At 42.8% G+C, this 21,690-nt stretch overlaps 1 protein-coding gene across 4 annotated transcripts in view; it reads right to left on the bottom strand.

Annotated features, from left to right (window-relative positions):
• LOC127594588 (MBT domain-containing protein 1-like) overlaps nt 1-21,690 on the bottom strand; it is a 73,106-nt gene that overhangs the window by 36,144 nt on the left and 15,272 nt on the right. For all 4 annotated transcript variants that reach the window (XM_052056445.1, XM_052056446.1, XM_052056444.1 and 1 more), the window contains 10 exons: nt 19,638-19,771; nt 19,431-19,545; nt 16,088-16,170; nt 15,904-16,021; nt 10,533-10,667; nt 10,336-10,424; nt 8,676-8,910; nt 2,845-2,900; nt 890-994; nt 683-830 (listed from right to left, as the gene is read on the bottom strand). In XM_052056445.1, coding sequence (XP_051912405.1) covers nt 683-830; nt 890-994; nt 2,845-2,900; nt 8,676-8,910; nt 10,336-10,424; nt 10,533-10,667; nt 15,904-16,021; nt 16,088-16,170; nt 19,431-19,545; nt 19,638-19,771 — 1,218 coding nt within the window. The remainder of the gene's footprint in view (nt 1-682; nt 831-889; nt 995-2,844; nt 2,901-8,675; nt 8,911-10,335; nt 10,425-10,532; nt 10,668-15,903; nt 16,022-16,087; nt 16,171-19,430; nt 19,546-19,637; nt 19,772-21,690) is intronic.

Consider the following 21,690-nt stretch of genomic DNA (forward strand, 5'->3'; position numbering starts at 1 on the left):
GTCCCTGGCGGCGCATTGTGTTACTGATTGTAGCCTTTGTTACTGTGGTCGCAGCTCTCTGTATGTCATTCACTAGGTCCCCCCCGTGTGGTTCTGGGATTTTTGCTCACCAGATCGAGGGAGATTATCAGTGGTCTTGTATGTCTTCCATTTTCTAATAATTGCTCCCACAGTTGATTTATTTACATCAAGCGTTTTACCTATTGCAGATTCAGTCTTCCCAGCCTGGTGCAGGTCTACAATCTTGTCTCTGGTGTCCTTCGACAGCTCTTTGGTCTTGGCCATGGTGGAGTTTGGAGTGTGACTGACTGAGGTTGTAGACAGGTGTCTTTTATACCAATAATGAGTTAAAACAGGCACCATTAATACAGGTAACGAGTGGAGCCTCGTTAGACCTCATTAGAAGAAGTTAGACCTCTTTGACAGCCAGAAATCTTGCTTCTTTGTAGCTGACCAAATATTTTCCACTCTAACTTGCAAATAAATTCTTGAGCTTTACCCATGTTGACAATTACAGGTCTCTCTAATCTTTTCAAGTAGGAGAACTTGCACAATTGGTGGTTCAGTCAATACTTATTTGCCCCACTGTATTTGATGTAGTTAATATACATGTTCTTACCAATTTTGTGTTAACAAATGCCAATTTAAATATCTGAATGAATTAAATAAGCATATGCAGTACCTCGAGGGGAGGTCAGTTCAATGTTGTTGATTTCACAGAAGCCAACGGGGAAGATGGAGGGTGAGGTGCCATGGTAGCAGAACCAGTCTGATCCATCAACCGCTTCAGAACCATCAATTCCAATCATAAGATACCCATCTGCCAACACCTTAACAGCATGTGATGTTAATATTTTACACAAATACCAAATATTCAGGATACACTTACCTTTCTTACAGTGGCTACACATATTGCTGAGAGATTGAGAGGGTCAATAGCTTCCAACTTCATGCCATCCTTAAACCAATCCACACTTTGGTCCACATCTCGCACCTGATAATGATAGATTGCAATTAGATTTGGGGAAATTGTCACACGCACATTCACACATGAGAGAGAGAGAGAGAGAGAGAGAGAGAGAGAGAGAGAGAGAGAGAGAGAAGAGAGAGAGAGAGAGAGAGAGAGAGAGAGACGCTCACTACGGCGTCCAAGGGTGACAAGAGTTAAGGACCAGTGGTTGACATTATACCATACTTTACGTTAACCTTAAGATAACCATTATTTGTCCCACATTGGGAAAATTTGCAGTCTACAGTAGGGATGTGAATCTAAGCACTGAGGACGATTCGATACACATCTCGATGCACGACCAGCGATGCGATACGACGCGATACACATTTAGTTCAAATCAATGCGATCCGATACGATACAGTGCAATTTGTTGTGATATTGTGCAATTAAACATGATGCAAATACGCAAAGAAAAAAAGTTTAAAAAAAGATGGAATTCAGTATGGTATTGCAAAAAGTATACCACTTTATTCCTTATAAACAGTAGAACGTGTAAAACAACTTATTTAAGCCCTTTCACAATTGGGTTTTGTGCAAAGAAAATGTAAACAATTTGGCACCTGAGACTCACAGCTGTTGCTGTAGTGTAAACACAAACAGACTACTCACTGAGTGTCGTATATGAAATATCCATCTCCATAGGACAGAAAAAAAATACAATTGAAACAATGTGGCAGTCACAGCCTCAAAGCTGCTGTGTGTATTGTAGCGTACGAAGACCACTCTCACTGAGTGTCAAAATGAAATGTCCAAAAGAGTCATCCATATATAGTTTTTCCTTGCGCGGTCACAGTGAGCTGCAAGGGAACCCCCAAAATAAGAGGCGATTTTTTTCTGATCCTGACCTGGTTTGCCAAGAGTTTCTCCGGTGTCCAACAAGGAACTGGACGGGAAGGCCGGGGAGGGGGCGGGAAACTTGTCGGTGATGTGGTGCCATCGTTTTAAGTGGTCTGCATATTTGTGGTGCTGCCGTTGTATGGCTTTGTAGTGCGACATTCTTTACAAATTACGGAGCTTTTATCAAGCTTTCCGTCTTTCTTTTCAAAGCCGTAGTATTTCCAAACATACGATCTGAATGTTGCGGAAGCATTAAATACAGTACTTTCCTCGCTGCTGCTTGTGCGAACTCCATAATGTTTCATTAGTTGTGTACTGCACACAAACCGTCCGTATTCAACACAAAATAATGATGGTGCATTCATTGCGCCTAGGAAAGGGCAGATAGGTGACGTTTAACATGAACTAAACGGCGCTTGAATCGGATTTTACCGATACCCACCAATGCATCGTGATGAATCTAGATTTCACCCATCAATCGCGTCATACCCAGAGAATGAGCCGATGCAGTCGCGTCGCGCACGTGCGCATCGATTAATATCGATTCTTTTCCACACCCTTAGTCTACAGCAGCAAAATGGGGCGGGGGGGTGTTGCATGCAGAAAATAAATGTTTCAGAAAACTGTACACAGTATAAATATAAGTTCCATATACATCTTATGCATACATAAGGTGGCTGTGCTATTTACAATGGTTACAGGTTTTCACGCATGTTTATTCAGCAGCCTGACAGCAGACGATAGGAACGAGCGGTGGTATCTCTCCTTCTTGCAGCGCGGGTGTAACAGTCTCTGGCTGAAGGACACTCAAGTACCAAAGGTGTCATTGACAGAGTACAAATTAGATGATTTTTTAATGATATGCTGTTTTATGTCACACAGAATGTGAACAAATGTGTATTTTGTTCACTCAATCCTCCACTTATTTTTTTTTCTTTCATTCAAACCGCAACTGACAGATTGAGGAAGCAAAATGATCATGTTTATGAGATTACCTTTTGGAAGAGCTGTGGCGGGGCATCAACTTGACCTTCAATTTTCTTTGTTATATCTGGAAAGTATATTGGATCAAGTTAGTACTACAATAATGAATGTCGAATAATGGGAAGATAAACACTGAACAAATCCCAGTCACGACAGACATCCTCATGGTTAGATTTATTAGATGCGAAATCCAAGTTACTGCCTTTGTTAAAATGAGTGGGATGCACCACGAAGGGCATCCAGTGTCAACACTATGCCAACAGAATTACCCTGAGGACAGTGACCCTGTAGAAAATTTCAATGACTGCTGTGTCAACTATCCACTAAAAGAGTGTGCTAACACATTGTGAAAAAGGTCAGGACTGGTTTCCATTGTGTACAACGGGATCTGTGGAACGAAAATGCGCCAGGGCAAATAAATAAATAAACTAAGGTTTTTTTTTAAGTGGTCTTTGTTGACTCTTAGACATGAAGGAATTATGTACCGTATTTTCCAGACTAAAAGGTGCACTGCATTATGAGGCACACCTTCAATGAATGACGTATTTTGTAATTGTTTTCATACATTGGGTGCGCCGCATTGTAAGACCCAATCTACAATGCATTCACTAGGTGGAGCTACGCTCAAGGAAATGCCAACAGTACGATCACATGTTACTAAAACTTTTTTTTAATAAAGCAGCGACACAGTTCACTTAACCAACAGCAAGTTATAACATTGACTCGTTAACGTTGAACTCTCTTGCCGCCGCTCTATTTCCGTATTCAACTGCGTAATCGATCGCCTTAAGTTTGAACTCTGCGTTGTCAGCATGTCTCGAGCAAGGAGCCATATACACAAGGCATATTGGATTTTAAAGTGCGCTGTGAGCTTTTAAGAAAATGGAAGCCTTTAAGGTCCGCCTTTTAGTGCAGAAAATACACTAGATAGAGACTTCAATTTAGTAGTCGGAGAATCTGACACGTATTTACAGTCAATATATGTGCCAAACAAAATGTACATTACACTACTCCTAAATAAAATTTTAGCATCTACATCAGTGATTCTTAACCACTGAACTGCGGCACATTAGTTTGCCACTACACTTAATTGAGGCAAAAACTATTTATTTATGACAAAAAAAAATAATTGTGGTCATCTATCTATGCCAGCGGCTAAATTCTTAAATGCTCTTACATCACGGGTGTCAAACTCAAGGCCCTCGGGCCAGTTCTGGCCTGCCACATCATTTTATGTGGCCATGAAAGCAAATCAAAGATGTCAACTTTCATGATACCTGCGAAAATATCAACCAAAATTTCAAATTCTCATTTGTAATACAGAAGAGTATGAATTAAACAAGAATATGAAGTAAGAGTATAAATTAAATTAAAAAACTGGTTCAACAGGAATAAATTATCACTAAATTTGCAAAAATCTATGGTAGTTGTTTTTGGCACGAGACTAATCAAACAACAATTTAAAATACAGGTAAACTCAATTGAAATAGAACGTGTTTATGAAAATAGGTTTCTTGTACTGGTAATAGATACTAAAATATCTTGGAAGCCACACATAGACAACGTTAAAAGAAAAATATCCAAAACCATAGGGATCCTCCACAAAACTAAGGATGTGTTAAATAAAAGATCATTGTACACATTATACTACTCATTATTACTTCCATATATGACCTACTGTGTGGAAATATGGGGAAACGCTTGCAAAACAAACACACTCCCAGTTTTAAAACTACAAAAAAAAGCAATCAGAATAATCAATAGATCTAAATATACAGAACCCATGAATCCCCTATTCATCAAATCAAATACAATGAAATTCTATGACCTGGTTGACTTTAAAATCGCCCAATTAATGTACAAAGTAGATAATAATCTCATTTGCCAAAATATCCAGAAGCTTTTTGAAATTAGAGAAAGTTGTTATAATTTAAGGCAGTGGTCACCAAACTACGGCCAGCGGGCCGGATCCAAAAGGTGAGTTAAGAGAAAAAAATTATTCAGAATACTGGGAATTTAACCCAAAATGGAGAAACGTTTTTTTTTCAATGCAAAGAAAAGATTGTCTGTCTCATCTGTCGGTGGCGGTATTCAAAAAATACAATCTGTGGAGACACCACGAATCCCGTCACGACAACAAGTACGATTTTTTGCATGGGCAAATGAGAGCAGACAAACTGTCAATGCTAAAAAGAGGAACGTTAGCTCAGCAAAATACATTTGTTTGCAAAGCTCAGCTGAACCAGCCATCTGTTCGGGCTGGCTTTCGGTTTGCTCAACTGATAGCAAGCAGCGGGTAAGGAGAGTTTGTCAAGAAATGCACGAATGCTGTCGCGGAGGTGATGTGTCCTGAGAAGAAAGATGTCTTTAATACCGCGAGTGTATCAAAAAAAGTTATTTGATTTTGTGTGGAAACAATACATTTTTACATCTAGGCACTCTTGCAGTCACACCTTTGCTGTTACAAACTGACCCCGGCCCCCCATCAGAGAAGCGAAAAGTTATGTGGCCCTCACAAGAAAATGTTTGGGGACCACTGATTTAAGGGGAACTAACCTATACAAAAAAATCCAAAACAAGAACAAACATCAAGCAAAGGAGTGTATCAGTAATAGGTGTCAATCGGTGGAATTATTTTGAAATGGACCTGAAAATTAGTAAATCGCTTGTTGAGTTCAAAAACAAATTCAAAACATTAGTCCAAAAAAAACTACACAAATCAGAGTTAAGCTGATAATTTGATATATCTGTAACATATAGTAATACATCAGAATTACATTGATCAACTTATTAAATGTATTAATGAAATGTAGTATTTATTATGAATATGATAATTGATATAAAAATATGCAAGAGTGAGTATGTTTATACAAACCGAGAGCTGTAGACTAGTACAGTTACACATAAGGATAAAAGCATTGATGATACGTAGATTTTTCTTTTATTTTTGTTTTGAAAAAGGATCAACTAATATGTCGTTACAGAATTAGGGGTAGGACCAGATAAGTTTCTTACTTCCTCCTACTCCTTTGAACATAGAATTGTGATGACTGTTTTTTTTTCCTTTTCTTTTTACAATTTTTGCTTGCTTTCAATTTTGTCAATTTATTGTTGTATTGTATTTTATATGTTCAATAAGAACAAACAAACAAACAAAGAGTGATACTGGAAGCATTTCCAAACCCCTCATTAGAGTAACTTAAACAATAGGTAAATAAACCATGATTCTTGACTTCTGAAATTAGACTATGGGAGGTCGGGGTTCCGATTGGGGGTTTGAATCATGGGACTTTTCCAATTACCGGTACTGTCAAGTCTGGCCTGTGAAGGTCTTTGAGACTTTTTACTAAGCTCGATACAAATAAAATAAAACAACTTGACTTTACTCTTATATATTGTATATGCTGTAGATTGTAACCTTAACTTTAATTTTGATTGGCCACTGAGACAAATCCATGGGAAATAATCCCTCATCTACAATATCTACAGTGTGCATTCACTACATATTGTACGTCCCTAAAAAACAGACGGAGCTAGTTGCAGCAGGCATGATCACAATTCATGGTGAGACTATGGAGCGTGTTGAGGAAAACCAATACTTGAGCAGATCTTTTGACAGTCTGATGAAATTCTCGAACACTGTGGATAGCCTCAGAAAAAGTACCGGTAAGTTGAGACGGTCTCATTAGGAAACTCGGGTACTTGAGAGTAAACCACAACATTCTCATGACATTCAATTCATCCTTCATTGAAAGTATCATCACCTTCTGAATCACCAGCTGGTTTCATTCAGCCACGCATTGAGATTGTAACAACCTGCAGAAAACCGTGGCTGTCTGGTCTAAAACCATTACTCCTCTTAGATTTTTTTGGTTGTTCATTAACAAATGACAGGCAGGCTGCTTGGTCACATTGTTCATACACGTTTTAAGATTAAGATATCCTTTATTCGTCCCACACTGGTGAAATTTTCAAGGCTATATAGATACGTTCATCTGGGACAAGTAACAGTGGCTTTTGTAGTTATGGTGATGCCGAATTTTAAAGTAAATTAAAAATGGCGGATTTCCTGTTATGTTGAGCATATGGCTCAAAGAGACTTTTTGGCTATACACACCATATTTTCATATATCTAGGTCAGTGTTTTTCAAACCCTGTGCCGCGACACACCAGCGTGATATATTGTCAGGTGTGCTGTGGGAAATTGCACAATTTGTATGCCTGTGCGGTCGATCGCCTTGAAGAGTAATCATGTAGTACTCTTCCATACCGGTAGGGAGGAGCAGCAGCTAGGAAATTGACTTATGCTTCGAGACAAGCTAAGTTTCCGACGCGAGACAATACAATGAAAGGTATCTTTCATTCTGATTTACGTTTAATGGAAATGCAATGGCACCAATGTTCCCTCTAAGCTTCGCAAATGCGCACTGGTCGCACACGCTCAGCGCACAAGAAAACCTATACAGCTCAGTGACCGCACTGCCAATGAATTTTTTTCTGTATCAATTTGCCGTGTAATTTAGTGAGTGATAGGTGTCCAACCAATCACACGATACGATGCAACGACGCTTTGCACCAAATCACGGCAGTGGCAGTACTTGCATAGTACAATATTGCAGGAGAGCGCAAACGACCGGGAGAAAAAGATGCGGCTATCACGCAGAAAAAAATTCGACCCTGAGCAAGTTAAAGTTCTAATTGACTACAAATGCACCAAATATTGGATTGATGTTGATTTGATTCCTATTCAGTATGTTATAATACTGCGTTCATTTTCAATGTTAAAAAAACGCTCATACAGTAAATATTCCCATGTACGGAGTTTTTTTCAAAAGGAAATCCCTTCACCCGGACTAAAAACCTATACATTAAAATTTCGACTACGATGTCACATTAACGAACAATTCATAACAACGGAATTTCCACGACCCGGAACCCGGAAGCCATAAAGAAACATGCAGTGGCGCAAACACAAGCAAGCCCTGCTCGATACTATGGAGTAACTCTGTCCGCGCCACTATTTACTCTGATTGGAAACAAAACGGCGACATGTAGGTGACATGTCTCATTAGCATGAGTTTTACTGGAATAGTGAAGGATTTTCATTTCGCTCACAGCTCCAAGTTTCCAGAACGCAACATACTCATTGGCTTACCGAGCGTCATCCTGGCATCATCCTGGCCTCCGATTAGCCAAGAGGAACCTCACTATGTGTGTAGATACTGTAGCTAGTTCCGTGGAAGATAGAGTGGAATGCATCCGATTAGCTACTCAGAGTAGATTTCTTGTGGCTCGACAGACAGTCAAATAAACGAATGTTTCCTGAATAACAAGTGAACTTGTTATCATGCTAAAAACCTTACGCTAACTGGAGCGCTAATTAGAGAGAAGGCGAGTTCCATTGAGCTAACTAATGGCCATCGAGGACGACGAAGCGTCCCGTGGCTGGCTTTAAAGGTTCATTGCATGACATCAACTGAGCAACGCTGTCTTGGGTGGGAGCTTGAGTTAAAGACAGTGAGATTGTGGAATAATAATAATAATACGTTTGATTTATAATTATAAATTATATAATTGGAAAAAAAAATTGCGGCCCTTTAAAATTTGTATTCAAGTACCCCTGGTCAAACGGCTGATGAGTCAAACTTTGAGCGTAATTTTGAGGAGGATCATAAAAATGGGGTGTGCTGTGAATTAGGTTTAACATTTTCCCTGGCAGTTTCTAATTTTAGTTATTTCACACTCATCTGTCTTCTTGACTCTACCATAAACAAGTCGTCGTGCTCTCTCATTCTGATTCAATCTTTTGAAAACATCCAAGACAGCGGTGTCATCAACCCACCAGATCTTTTAAACCGATGTCCAATGCTGCGCGACCATCCAATATTATGAATTAGAGGACTGTACATGTGACACCAGAAGTCATCGGATCCATCCTGGCTCTCTTCATAGACCAGCCTGAGCCGTCCTCCAATGACTTGCTCCACCAAGGCCACTCGTGTCCGGCAAAGATAATTTTTATCCACCACCTCTACCCGCATCAGCTTCTTAAAAGGGAACTGTGTATTTTCATGTACCTAAGATGAAAATGAGAAAGTATACAAATGAGGCCCAAATGAGACAGGTGACACATTTCATGGTACTGTTCTTGGGAAATATACCACCACCTGTAGTGGCACTAAAAAGTTTGGACACCACTTCTTTTATTTATTTATTTGTGTGTGTGTGTGTGTGTGTGTGTGTGTGTGTGTGTGTGTGTGTGTGTGTGTGTGTGTGTGTGTGTGTGTGTGTGTGTGTGTGTGTGTGTGTGTGTGTGTGTGAGAGAGAGCGCGTTGTTGCGCCCTCCCAAGGAAGAAGAAAATATTCACACACACAAGCACAAGTACACACCTTTTGTAAATAAAGGCGCTGGTCCCCAAACGTTTTAGTGCCACTAGCCATTTTCATGTGGAAGCATATTTTCAAAGAACGACACCCCCAAAAAAATATTGATTTAAAATATCACTTACCACGATCTGTGTGTATATCAGCAAGTGAACACAAAAATGTTCTTTCCAATAATATGTTCTATGCGTCCTTGTAGTCTAAACACATGATTCTGATTAATATTGCGTTGATAGGATATGAATGAGGCAAACAGAAAACAGGTGAGGTGTGATCGGTCGTTGCCTGAGCCGTGAGCCGACTTCCCCCTTTAAAAAGGAAGGGTTTTTTTTCAAACCGGGTCAGGTAGTTTAGAATATTTTTTTTCCTGAATAGATCAAATCATTTAAAAACTGCATTTTAGATTTACTGATGTTGTCGTTGTCTGATCTTATTTTTTGAATGATAAGCATTAAAGTGGGCAAACTGCAAAAAATGAATTTCACAGTGGAGCAAATACTTTTTGATGGTACCGTATGTCCCACTCGTGGTTATTTATGCAGAATTCTACTTGATTGCTTTTGCACAGTATATGCCCAAAAAATAGATGTGCGTTTGTACAGTATATGCCCCAAAAATATAGATGGAAAACACACACAGGAATAAATACATTAAAAATATAAAAAAATATCTAGAAAAATATATTGTCAAAGCATTGTACAGTATACAGTCAAACCTTGGTTTTCATCTATAATCCGTTCCAGAAGGCCGTTCGAAAACTGAAATTGTTCAAAAACTGAAACCACGCTCTTTTTAAAATAAAAATGTTTACTGAACACGTCTGCTCACAATGGAAAGCAACACAAGGAAGCGTCACTTCCTCGTCTACCCGAGGAAGCGTCACTTCCTCGTGTAAGGAAGGCAAGAGGAGTTAAATGCTACATTCAAGTGCGCTCAGTTTGTTCAAGAACCGAAATTTGTTCGTCATCCGGGGCATAAAAAAAAAAAATCGACATTTTTGGTCAAAAAACTAATTGGTCCAGAACCGAGACGTTCGAAAACCGAAGTTTGACTGTATTATATATTCACATACATCTATGCAGACACCAGTTGCTGGTTAATTTCCATTTCCATCTCACCTTGACATTAAAGTCGGGTGGCAGTGTTTTAGCTCCAGTGAGACGCTTCACAAGAAATGCTTTCCAGTTCGAATGCTTATGCTGTATGCCTGCAAAAGATATTGTATTGATGCTCATGCTGTAACTACTTTGTACAAGGCGGGCAAAAAGAAAGACATCTCATGAAGACAAATACAGCTTAATGGGATCAGTCTCACTTTTTGGCGGTACAAGAGGTTTACCGCTCGAAGCACACCAGCCCACAGGATGAACTTCAGGGATACAAAGATTACACCAGAAGTCCTTACTGCTGTCAACGTCAAAACCTTCATAACGCAGGAGAGCCTTGAAGCCTATGGAAAATAAGCAGATATCTATTAGAGCTTTACTTTGATCCACAGGCTGATTAATCATCACCCATAAAATCAGCACTGATTGATATGGAACCAATGTACAGTGGAAGGAAAGTGTATGTGAACTATGGCCTCAATATATTGGAAAAACATGTGAGGTGTGATTTGGATGTTAACTAGAGCGATATTGATATTACTACGTTATTTAACATGTTTAAAAAGAAATTAATTTTAATTATCTACGGAAAAAAGTCATTTTTTTCATGGGGCAAAATAAGCAAGCTCAATGTGTTCTTAGTTAATTGATTTTAATTCCCTCGATAATGTACAATTATTAGGAGACGAGGAAAGTTTACATCCGATTGGTCAAATTCAGATCAAAGAAAATAATTCGAGGAGAAAATTACATGTCTTTGTGATATGCATATTGTGTAGGCCATTATCGCAATATCGATTATGTTTTTTCAATACAGTGGTACCTCTACTGACGAAATGAATATTTCCTGTAAGAAATTTAACAAGAACATTTTCTAAGTAGAGATGCGTTTTCTATGTAAATGCCCTAATTCGTTCCAAGAGCCCAAAGATTCAGACATACATTTTTTATGTAACAAATACATGTTAAAATTAGATTATTGCACAATAAATGAGAGTTGTGCATAATAAAAAAAAACAAAGAATAAAGAATAAAATGGACATTTTCATCGTTTTTTTTTGCCCTATTTATTTCATGTTTTCTCTCAGAAGTGGTTCTTGCCTGGCATCTTGTAAAGAACAGATCCAAGGACGTTGCTTTTCTTGGCTTTTAACAATCTTTCGAAAATGTCCAAGACAAACATTCAGCAAAGTCAGCGATCGCCCAACTGGTGAACACTTTTTCTGGGTGATTCACATTTACGTAAAACTATCGGGACGCCTCATGACCTGAGGAGCAAATGATGAGGACGCTGCATAGACGCATAGTCAAAATATTTGACTTTTCGGCAGAGGACAACCAGGAAAAGCATCCATCCATCATCTACCGCTTATCGGGTCGCGGGGGCAACAGCTTTAGCAGGGAAGCCCAGACTTCCCTCTCCCTAGCTACTTCTTCCAGCTCTCCCCGGGGGATCCCGAGTCGTTCCCAGGCCAGCTGGGTGACATAATCTCTCCAGCGTGTCCTGGGTCTTCCTCGGGGTCTCCTCCCGGTGGGACATGACCGGAACACCTTTCCGGCGAGGCGTTCAGGAGGCATCCGAATCAGATGCCCAAGCCACCTCATCTGGCTCCTCTCGATGTGGAGGAGAAGCGGCTCAACTCTGAGCCCCTCCCGGATGACCGAGATTCTCACCCTATCTCTAAAGGAGAGCCCGGACACCCTGCGGAGAAAACTCATTTTGGCCGCTTGTAACCGGGATCTCGTTCTTTCGGTCACGACCCATAGCTCTTGACCATAGATGAGGGTTGGAACGTAGATCGACCGGTAAATTGAGAGCTTCGCCCTTTAGCTCAGCTCCAGACGCTGCACCGATCCGCCTGTCGATCTCCCGCTCCCTCCTGCCCCCACTCGTGAACAAGACCCCAACGCTTGGGCTGCGCCTAGAAATTCTGTCCATAAAGGTTATGAACAGAATCGGCGACAAAGGGCAGCCTTGGCGGAGTCCTACCCCCACTGGAAACAATTCCGACTTACTGCCGGCAATGCGAACCAAACTCTGACATCGGTGGTATAGTGACCGAACAGCCCGTATCAGGGGGTTCGGTACCCCATACCCTCGAAGCAGCCCTCACAGAACTCCGAGGGACACGGTCAAACGCCTTCTCCAAGTCCACAAAACACATGGAGACTGGTTGGGCGAATTCCCACATACCCTCGAGGACCCTGCTAAGGGTGTAGAGCTGGTCCACTGTTCCACGGCCGGGACGAAAACCACACTGCTCCTCCTCAATCCCAGGCTAGACTTCTTGACGGACCCTCCTCTCCACCACCCCTGAATAGACCTTACCAGGGAGGCTGAGGAGTGTGATCCCTCTGTAGTTGGAACACACCCTCCGGTCCCCCTTTTTAAAAAGAGGGAATACCACCCCGGTCTGCCAATCCAGAGGCACTCCCCCTATTGACCACGCGATGTTGCAGAGGCGTGTCAACCAGGACAGCCCCACAACATCCAGAGCCTTGAGGAACTCCGGGCGGATCTCATCCACCCCTGGGGCCTTGCCACCGAGGAGCTTTTTAACCACATCGGTGACTTCAGCCACAGAGATAGGAGAGCCCACCTCAGAGTCCCCCAGGCTCTACTTCCTCCAAGGAAGAGGTGTTGGTGGAGTTGATGATGTCTTCGAAGTACTCTGCCCACCGGTTCACAACGTCCCGAGTCGAAGTCAGCAGCGCCCCATCCCCACTGTACATAGTGTTAGTGGTGCACTGCTTCCCCCTCCTGAGATGTCGGATGGTGGACCAGAATTTCCTCAAACCCGTCCGGAAGTCGGCTTCCATGGTCTCACCAAACTCTTCCCACGCTCTGGTTTTTGCCTCGGCGACCACCGAAGCTGCGTTCCGCTTGGCCAGTCGATACCCGTCAGCTGCCTCTGGGGTCCTACAGGCCATAAAGGCTCGAAAGGACTCCTTCTTCAGCTTGACGGCATCCCTTACTTCTAGTGTCCACAGCGAGTACGGGGGTTGTCGCCACGACAGGCACCAACCACCTTACGGCCACAACTCAGATTGGCCGCCTCAACAATAGAGGCACGGAACATGGTCCACTTGGGCTCAATGTCCCCCGCCTGCCCCGGAACATGGGAAAAGCTCTGTCGGAGGTGGGTGTTGAAACTCCTTCTGACAGGGGATTCCGCCAGACGCTCCCAACAAACCCTCACAATACGTTTGGGTCTGCCAGGACGTACCGGCATCTTCCCCCACCACCGGAGCCTACTCACCACCAGGTGGTGATCAGTTGACAGCTCCGCCCCTCTCTTCACCCGAGTGTCCAGAACATGCGGCCACAAATCCGATGATACAACTACAAAGTCGATCATCGAACTGCGGCCTAGGGTGTCTTGGTGCCAAGTGCACATATGGACACCCTTATGCTTGAACAAGGTGTTCGTTATGAACAATCCGTGGCGAGCACAGAAGTCCAATAACAAAACACCACTCGAGTTCTGATCAGGGGGGGCGTTCCTCCCAATCACACCCCTCCAGGTCTCACTGCCATTGCCCACGTGAGCATTGAAGTTCCCCAGCAGAACAAGGGAGTCCCCAGCAGGAGTACTCTCCAGCACACCCTCCAAGGACTCCAAAAAGGGTGGGTATGCTGAACTGCTGTTTGGTGCATATGCACAAACAACAGTCAGGACCCGTCCACCCACCCGAAGGCGGAGGGAGGCAACCCTCTCGTCTACCGGTGTGAACCCCAATGTACAGGCACTGAGCCGGGGGGCAATGAGTATGCCCACACCGCCTCTGCGCCTCTCACCGTGAGCAACTCCAGAGTGGAAGAGAGTCCAACCCCTCTCGAGAGAACTGGTACCAGAACCCAGGCTGTGTGTGGAGGCAAGTCCGACTATATCCAGTCGGAAATTCTCTGCCTCACACACCAGCTCCGGCTCCTTCCCTGCCAGAGAGGTGACATTCCATGTCCCAAGAGCTAGCTTCTGCAGCCGAGGATCGGACCGCCAGGGTCCCCGCTTTTGGCTGCCGCCCAGCTCACATTGCACCCGACCCCTTTGGCCCCTCTCATGGGTGGTGAGCCCATGGGAAGGGGGACCCACGTTGCCTCTTCGGGCTATGCCCGGCCGGGCCCCATGGGTGTAGGCCCGGCCACCAGGCGCTTGCCAACGAGCCCCACCTCCAGGCCTGGCTCCAGAGGGGGGCCCAGGTGACCCGCGTCCGGGCAAGGGAAACCTTGGTCCATATATTTTACTCATCATAAGTGGTGTTTGAGCCGTGCTTTGTCTGGCCCCTCACCTAGAACCTGTTTGCCATGGGTGACCACTATCACTTAGCTCCTGGATCATTGGGACACACAAACCCCTCCAACACGATATGGTGACGACTCACGGAGGGGCAGGAAAAGCAAAGCTTTTTATTTTGCCAAAAGCTGTTGCCATGGTGACGTGGCTTTTGCCAAGAAAAATTATGCTGATTTTGATGGTCTCGCATACTGTACATGTGAAACTTGGCACACACATCACGCTTGGTCAATTTATAACAACAGTCAAACGTCGGTTTTCGAGCGTCTCTGTTCTCAACCAAATCGGTTTTCGACAAAACATTTCCGAGTTTTTTATGCCTCGATGACGACCGAATTTCGGTTCTCGAACAAACTGAGCGCACTTTAATGCGTCACTTGACTCCTCTCGCCTTCCTTACACGAGGAAGTGACGCTTCCTCGTTTCGCGTTCCATGGTGAACAGACGTGTTAAATAACACCGTCCATCCATTTTCTGATCCACTCTATCCTCACAAGGGTCGCGGGGGGTGCTGGAGCCTATCCCAGCCGTCTTCGGGGAGTAAGCGGGGGTCGCCAGCCAATGGCAGGGCACACAGAGACAAACAACCATCCGCGCTCGCACTCACACCTAGGGCCAATTTAGAGTGTTCAATCAGCCTGCCACACATGTTTTTGGAAAGTGGGAGGAAACTGGAGAAAACCCACACAGGCATGAGGAGAACATGCAAACTCCAAACAGTAAGGCCGGAGCTGGATCCGAACCCGGTACCTTTGTACTGTGAGGTCGACGCGCTAAACCACCCAACTGCCATGATCAGATTTTTGCCACAAAATAATTTAAAGGACTTCGTTACAACGAACCGTTGTCAGCTAACTGCCACCGCAACCTTGTTTATGAATAAAATGTACAGCACGAGATTCCCTTCCGTTGCTTAGCAACTCTACTCATACATTGTTGTACCACCGGAGGCACGGCACTCTGTCGCTGACTACACTGCGAGCAATGACCACAATCCCCAACATCCGTCAACTATTTAACTTTTTTTTTGGGGGGGGGGGGGGGGGGCATGTGGCCGCTGTCAATGACAACAGCCAGGACAAATTTCGTTCCCAGCACAGACAACAACAAAAAAAGTGAGAGAAAATTACTTAAGAACATTGAGCAAATTGAAATTGAAATTGAAATTATTTTAAAAGTGGGGGGGGCTTTAGGGGCCTGGTGTGAACACTAAATGTAGGTGTCCTTCCCCAAAAACACATACACACAATACAACATAAATGCATTCCAGCGGGAGTTGTCTTACCTGCTAGCTTAACAATTTCTGCTATCCAGTAAACCTTAGTGGAGTGATTGGTGTCAGAGTTGAGCACTTCAATTCTCACACCTTCCTCAATACCGCCCCAGCATGTCCCCATGGGAGCCTGAAACATTGTTTTTGAAGAATGAATAACACTGGTTTCAATCTTCTGGGTGTTGCTCATACTTACATGCTTGAAACAGCTGACTGGAGCTCCAGATGTGTTATTGACACAGATATACGGTCCCCAGTCAAAGCTTTCAGATGGAACCACTGGCCGAACAGAAGAGGATTCAAAAGAACAACATAGATCTATTTAAGTAGGTCTGCCACAAACTGTATTGCTGGTTGACTAGTGACCGATAGTAGTCGTGATATTCCGAATAATCAGATCGTATGGAAATATCAGTATATCACACCAGCAAGCAGCTGCTCTAAGACCATCATTAGCTTAAACCCAGTGCACCTATGGTGCTGTTCACCACACAATAGGCGCCTTTGGCATAAATGCTTAAAGTTGCATGGATCACGCGTTTGAGATCATGTGTCCATTCAAGATGGCGACTTTGAGTCAGGATCAAGTAATGTCGAAGCTGAAGTGATATTTGATGTATGTTTTGCTAATACAGTGGTACCTCCAGTTACGAAATTAATTCGTTCTGGAAGGAATTTCTTAACTAGAAAATGTTGCAAGTAGAGACGCATTTTCCATGTAAATGCCCAAATTTGTTCCAAGCCCCGTAAAGCATAAAAATGCATCAAAATATGTAACAAATACACGTTACAATTAGATTATTGCACAATAAATGAGAATTGTGTGTGATGTAAAACACAGAATATAGTAAATAATAAAAATGATGGTCATTTAACTTTTAACTGCGTCCTCATTGTTTTTTGCCCTCTTGAGTTCATGTTCTCTCTTTGAAGTGGTTTTTGCCTGGCGTTTGGTAAAGAACTGATACAAGGACGTTTGCTTTTGTCGGCTTTTAACAATCCTTCGAAAATGTCCAAGGCAAATAAGATATCCTTTATTTGTCCCACACTGGGGAAATTTACAAACATCAACAGAGTGAGCGATCGTCCGACTTGGGGACGCCTTTTCTGGGTGATTCACAATTACTTAAAACTAAGTACGAAGGGCAAATGACGTGGACGCTGCATAGACACATATCTATCTATCTACACACAGAGATAGTCAGGATGGTGCTTGGTAGTAGCCAATGGCAGAGAAGTTAGAAGTATGTTACGTTCAGGAAACTCAGAGCTGTGAGTAGCAGCCCACACTGTATGTTTACCTTTCATATCTTGAAATATCTTTCAAGAGGCAATATTTTCCTGTTGAGGCGTTTCGTACCTTGAAAATTTCGGAAGTAGAGGTACCACTGTGCACCGAAAAAGAAGACTGAGGGCTGTTTCTCACGAAATATGGTGAAAGCCTTACATTCTGGGGACCTGACATCATCAAGGCAGGCATAATCTTGCCAGAAATTAACAAATTTGTCCCCCAGAGAGCCTCCAAAATGTAATCACTGGGTGCCGCCGTATGAGATGTATGAAGAGCATATGTGCGGTGAATAATATCAGTGTGTGGTTGGCTCATGTGCCCCACACACTAAGAGCGGATGGCACTGAAGCACCGAAATTATCAAACATGTTCAATCGTAGGCGCCGATGAAACATACTGGCTCATACAGAGTACATGTGGGCAATGAGGGCCAATGGCGCCAAGTGCACGCCAGGCTTTACAGCTCGAATTCTTTTTGGTGGTGTTACCCAATCACGTACATGCGTGGAAATATTTAATAATTTATTTCCCAGACCTGATGCACAGCCGCGCGAACATCACAACCATGCGTCAACTCAGGTGTATCAATAAAGCTTAGATGACTGATGAAAAGAAAGTACCGGTATAATGCTTTTGTGGGTCTGAATAGGATACATGTTCAGGATTTTGTTCCTGATGTTTCAAGTTTCAATACAGTCATTGCTAAAATGTATGGCTTGAGTCTAAAAAAACAAAAAACAAAACAAAAAACACTTTCAATGATGACTATGAAACTACCTATAAATGATAGGTAGTTTCATTTCATGATAGAAATCATGATAGAATGCATGATTTCCCTTTTTTCAGGCATCAAGCATTTTTTAAAAATGTTAACGATTGTGAAATCAGATGAGTAAAATTAGGAAAAGGCACTGTAGCAAAGATTTTATGTTTTTAATTCAAATTTATTCAAGATGTTTTGCTTTGTTTTTCACTAGTATGTTTAATTTAAAAGTATTCATTGGTCTACAAAATAAAAATGAGATGAGCAAATGAAACGGGGAAAAAATGCTTAAAGATTGGGAAGAACATATTTTATTAGCACTGTAATGCAGTATTTTATAATGAAGTGGGTTTTGTGCGTTTTATTGCTTTGTGGCAAAGTTCTGTCATTTTATGTGCTCCGGTTTGAGTTCTTGAAAACATTGCTCTGTTCGTGGGTGTCGGAATGTGTGTTGTTCATGTTTCGACATCGCTGCGGTCTTACAATAACTGTGTTTTGGTTGTTCAGAGTGCCTCCGTCAAAAACACACAATCACCTGTGTGTGCTGAGATAGTCAGGCATCAAAGACTTTCTTTTGCCATGAAAGTTATACCCCTTTCCCACTGAAATTAGCAGGTAGTAGTGATCCGTGGCGACACGCAACCAATTGGCAAATTGTCCCTTTCCCATTGACCAACAGAAAGGCGATTCTGCGCCTCCCCCCAGCCCCACCACTCTGCGTCTGGTTACGTCACCACGCTGTGATTGCGTAGATGATAGTGCGACAGATTTCTTGGTGATAAACAAAGCAACATGGAAGAGAGTGTTCCTTCTTTTATCATGCTTTTTACCGTCCTCAAAATGGTCGAAGAGCAGCGGAGGATCAACTCTTTGCTACTAATGAGACAACAGCTTCAGGGGCAATCTCCTAGCTTTGTTGCAGGGGACTGCTATATACGAGGCTGATGGCGCACGATGTTATGACTCATCACGTACCGCCCTATGTCATCAGGTAATTACTGGGAAGTCCCGTGTTAGGCTTTCACACTGGAAGCAGAGGTAATCCAAGGCGATCACAACCCACCTCCGATGGCGTGCTGGTGGACACGGATCGGCACGGATCGACACTCCTTTCCCACTGCCCAAAAAAGCGTGTTTACCCGTGCGCGGCAGTGGGAAAGGGGTAGTAAAGGTTTGTATCACATTACATACCTTTGACGAAATGCACCCACTTAAATTTCAGACACCATTGTTGACACCAGTTAGCCATGACACTGGATTACCCACAGTGCTTCTTTTTATATAACAAATGACCCAGATTACCACTACTGTGCCTGTGCCTATCAGACAAGCAGAGGGTTAGGAGGAACAGAAGAAGACGAGGCAGTTTTGGGCGGAAAGAAACTGCAAAAAGAATAACGCTGACGTTGACTGTTAAAATAGCTGTCGACGGTCGTGAATAGTCATTTTAATCTTGGCAGCCCTACTTGTAACAACCATACATACCAGCTTTTGATTTGGCCTGGTTCTGTTGACTTGCTTGGTACTGAGCGTAAGCTGCCAACTTTGCTACAAGAGGTTGTTTCTGTAAGACTTTTGCCTTTTTTGTTGGAGGCTTGCCCTAGTAAAATCCAAGCAGACAGGACGATTTGTTTGGTTTACTGTACATTCATACGATTTTAGGAAACGGCACAGGAGCAAAAAACACCTTACCTGGAGTCTAGCCAATATGCTTGCTTTTTTTGAATTGGAAGAATAGCTCCTGGAACAAGAAACGCTGCAGAAACGCTTTGTTTTGGAATAGAAAGCATCTCGGACTCCAATCATTCCACACATTTCACAGGTGGCTGTGACAAAAAAAAGGAGACATGAGTCCAGTATGCAGTCAAGTCAATGGGTCAATTTAAACAACAAATTAATCCATCCAACTACCGTATTTTCCGCACTAAAAGGTACATTGGATTATAGGCGCACCTTCAATGAATGGCCTATCTTGCAATTTTTTTCATATATTGGACGCACTGGATTATAAAACGCAATATACAATGGAGATGGAGGTACGTCCTTCCGTTCGAGTCGAGAGGCGTTCATGACCGCCTCCGAAAAACGTAAATTAACTCATTGAATACCACACGTTTTCACTAGAGCAACCCCCTCAATCCCTCACATTTTATTGAATTTTGACTGATTTACGAGGCCCACAGAATTTTCTGTTTTATGGCTATATAAACATGCAACCTGTCAAAAGAAGGGTGAGACTCTCTTCTTTCAGCAGAAAAAAGTTTGTTTCTATCTGTCTCCGTTCGTTGGCAATCAGCATTAGAAAACTGCTAAGTTTGATGGAAAAGGCCGATTTTCTATAGAAATCCAGAGAAAATGAGCTTTTTGTAAAAGCATGCATTTCAAGCATCATTTCAAGTTTTACACTATTTTTTTGCTTTTGTGACAGCTCAAATACCTCAATAAAGTGTTCCTCTGGCAAAACAACATTACAAAAAATGTTTTTTATAGAAAAATAATTTATTTGCACATAAAAAAAGTATTGAACTATGAACAAACGTGCAAATTGAATGAATGAATGAAAGTGCAGCTGTGAAGAGGATGGTTTTTGGCTTCCATTTAGTTTGTCGCCACATCGATTCATCCCCACCACGTCCAGGTGCACGACCTATAAATTATAGAAACATAAAAAGTTGCAAATATGTATTGCTGCAGAGTGAGGTATAATACTTTTATTTATCTTTCTTTCCACCACCAAAGTAAGGAGTCATCATCTTTTGGCTTCTGGTTGGACAATCTGTAATTTATAGGAGTACAATTACCAAACTTTTATTTTTCAATTTTTTTTTATTGTTGCTTTCCACTTACATTTCAACATCTCTCACACACACACACACACATACATTCTCGCACATCTTGCAAGCTAGTCAGCAGTTACCTCCTCGTTCCAGCGGCTCTGGCGATAACTCTCAGCTGCTTTCCGTTATGTCCGAAGGCACATATTCGTCCGACAGATCGGGATCCAAATCGCTCTCCAATTCAACGTCTTCGCCGTCGTCACTACGAGACAATTCCAGCGAATCGCTGACGTGTGCCCGGCGTCGGCCTTGCGAAGCAATGCAGCCTCTTTGCCGTCGTCGCTGGAAGTCGCCGGGGAGACGATTTGTGGGCGATGTGCGCCACGGGAGGCACAAAATGCTCTGCCAAGCGATGGTCCCCGACGTGAAGCATGTTCATCTTCATCAGATGAACTCGAAACTCGGCGTGAGCTATGTGCGTGAGCCGCGTCTAGCACGCCATGTTTGCGCAGCCATGACCGAAGCGTCATCTTCTCTTGCACACAAACACCATCTCTTTTGTTGTTTTGTTTCGAGGACGCTTTTGTACCGAACAAAAACAATCCTCAAGTGTTAGTTGTTTCCTTTTCTCCATCGTTGCTAGTTGCTAATGTTCCAATCCACTATCCACATACGCCCCTACTCCACGATACGCCCTTTCTACTCCTTCTGCGGCGTGATCCTGGTGGATTTTTGCACCATTGCCACCTGATGGCCATTTTTTGCTGTTTAACATTGCCGTCAAGCCTAATCCTTTGGTGAGAAGTTGCATCAGACTCTCTTGCACCCTCCTCCATGAAAAAACGTGATGGACGTATCTTCACGTCATGGGGAGGGAGCAGCTATGCACTAATTGACGTATTTATACGTCAAAGAGTGTAAATGAGTTAAGGATTATTTCAATGAAACTACGAAAATTGAAAATAATG

Source organism: Hippocampus zosterae, unplaced genomic scaffold (genome assembly GCF_025434085.1).
Source record: "Hippocampus zosterae strain Florida unplaced genomic scaffold, ASM2543408v3 HiC_scaffold_22, whole genome shotgun sequence".
Classification (NCBI taxonomy): Eukaryota; Metazoa; Chordata; class Actinopteri; order Syngnathiformes; family Syngnathidae; genus Hippocampus; species Hippocampus zosterae.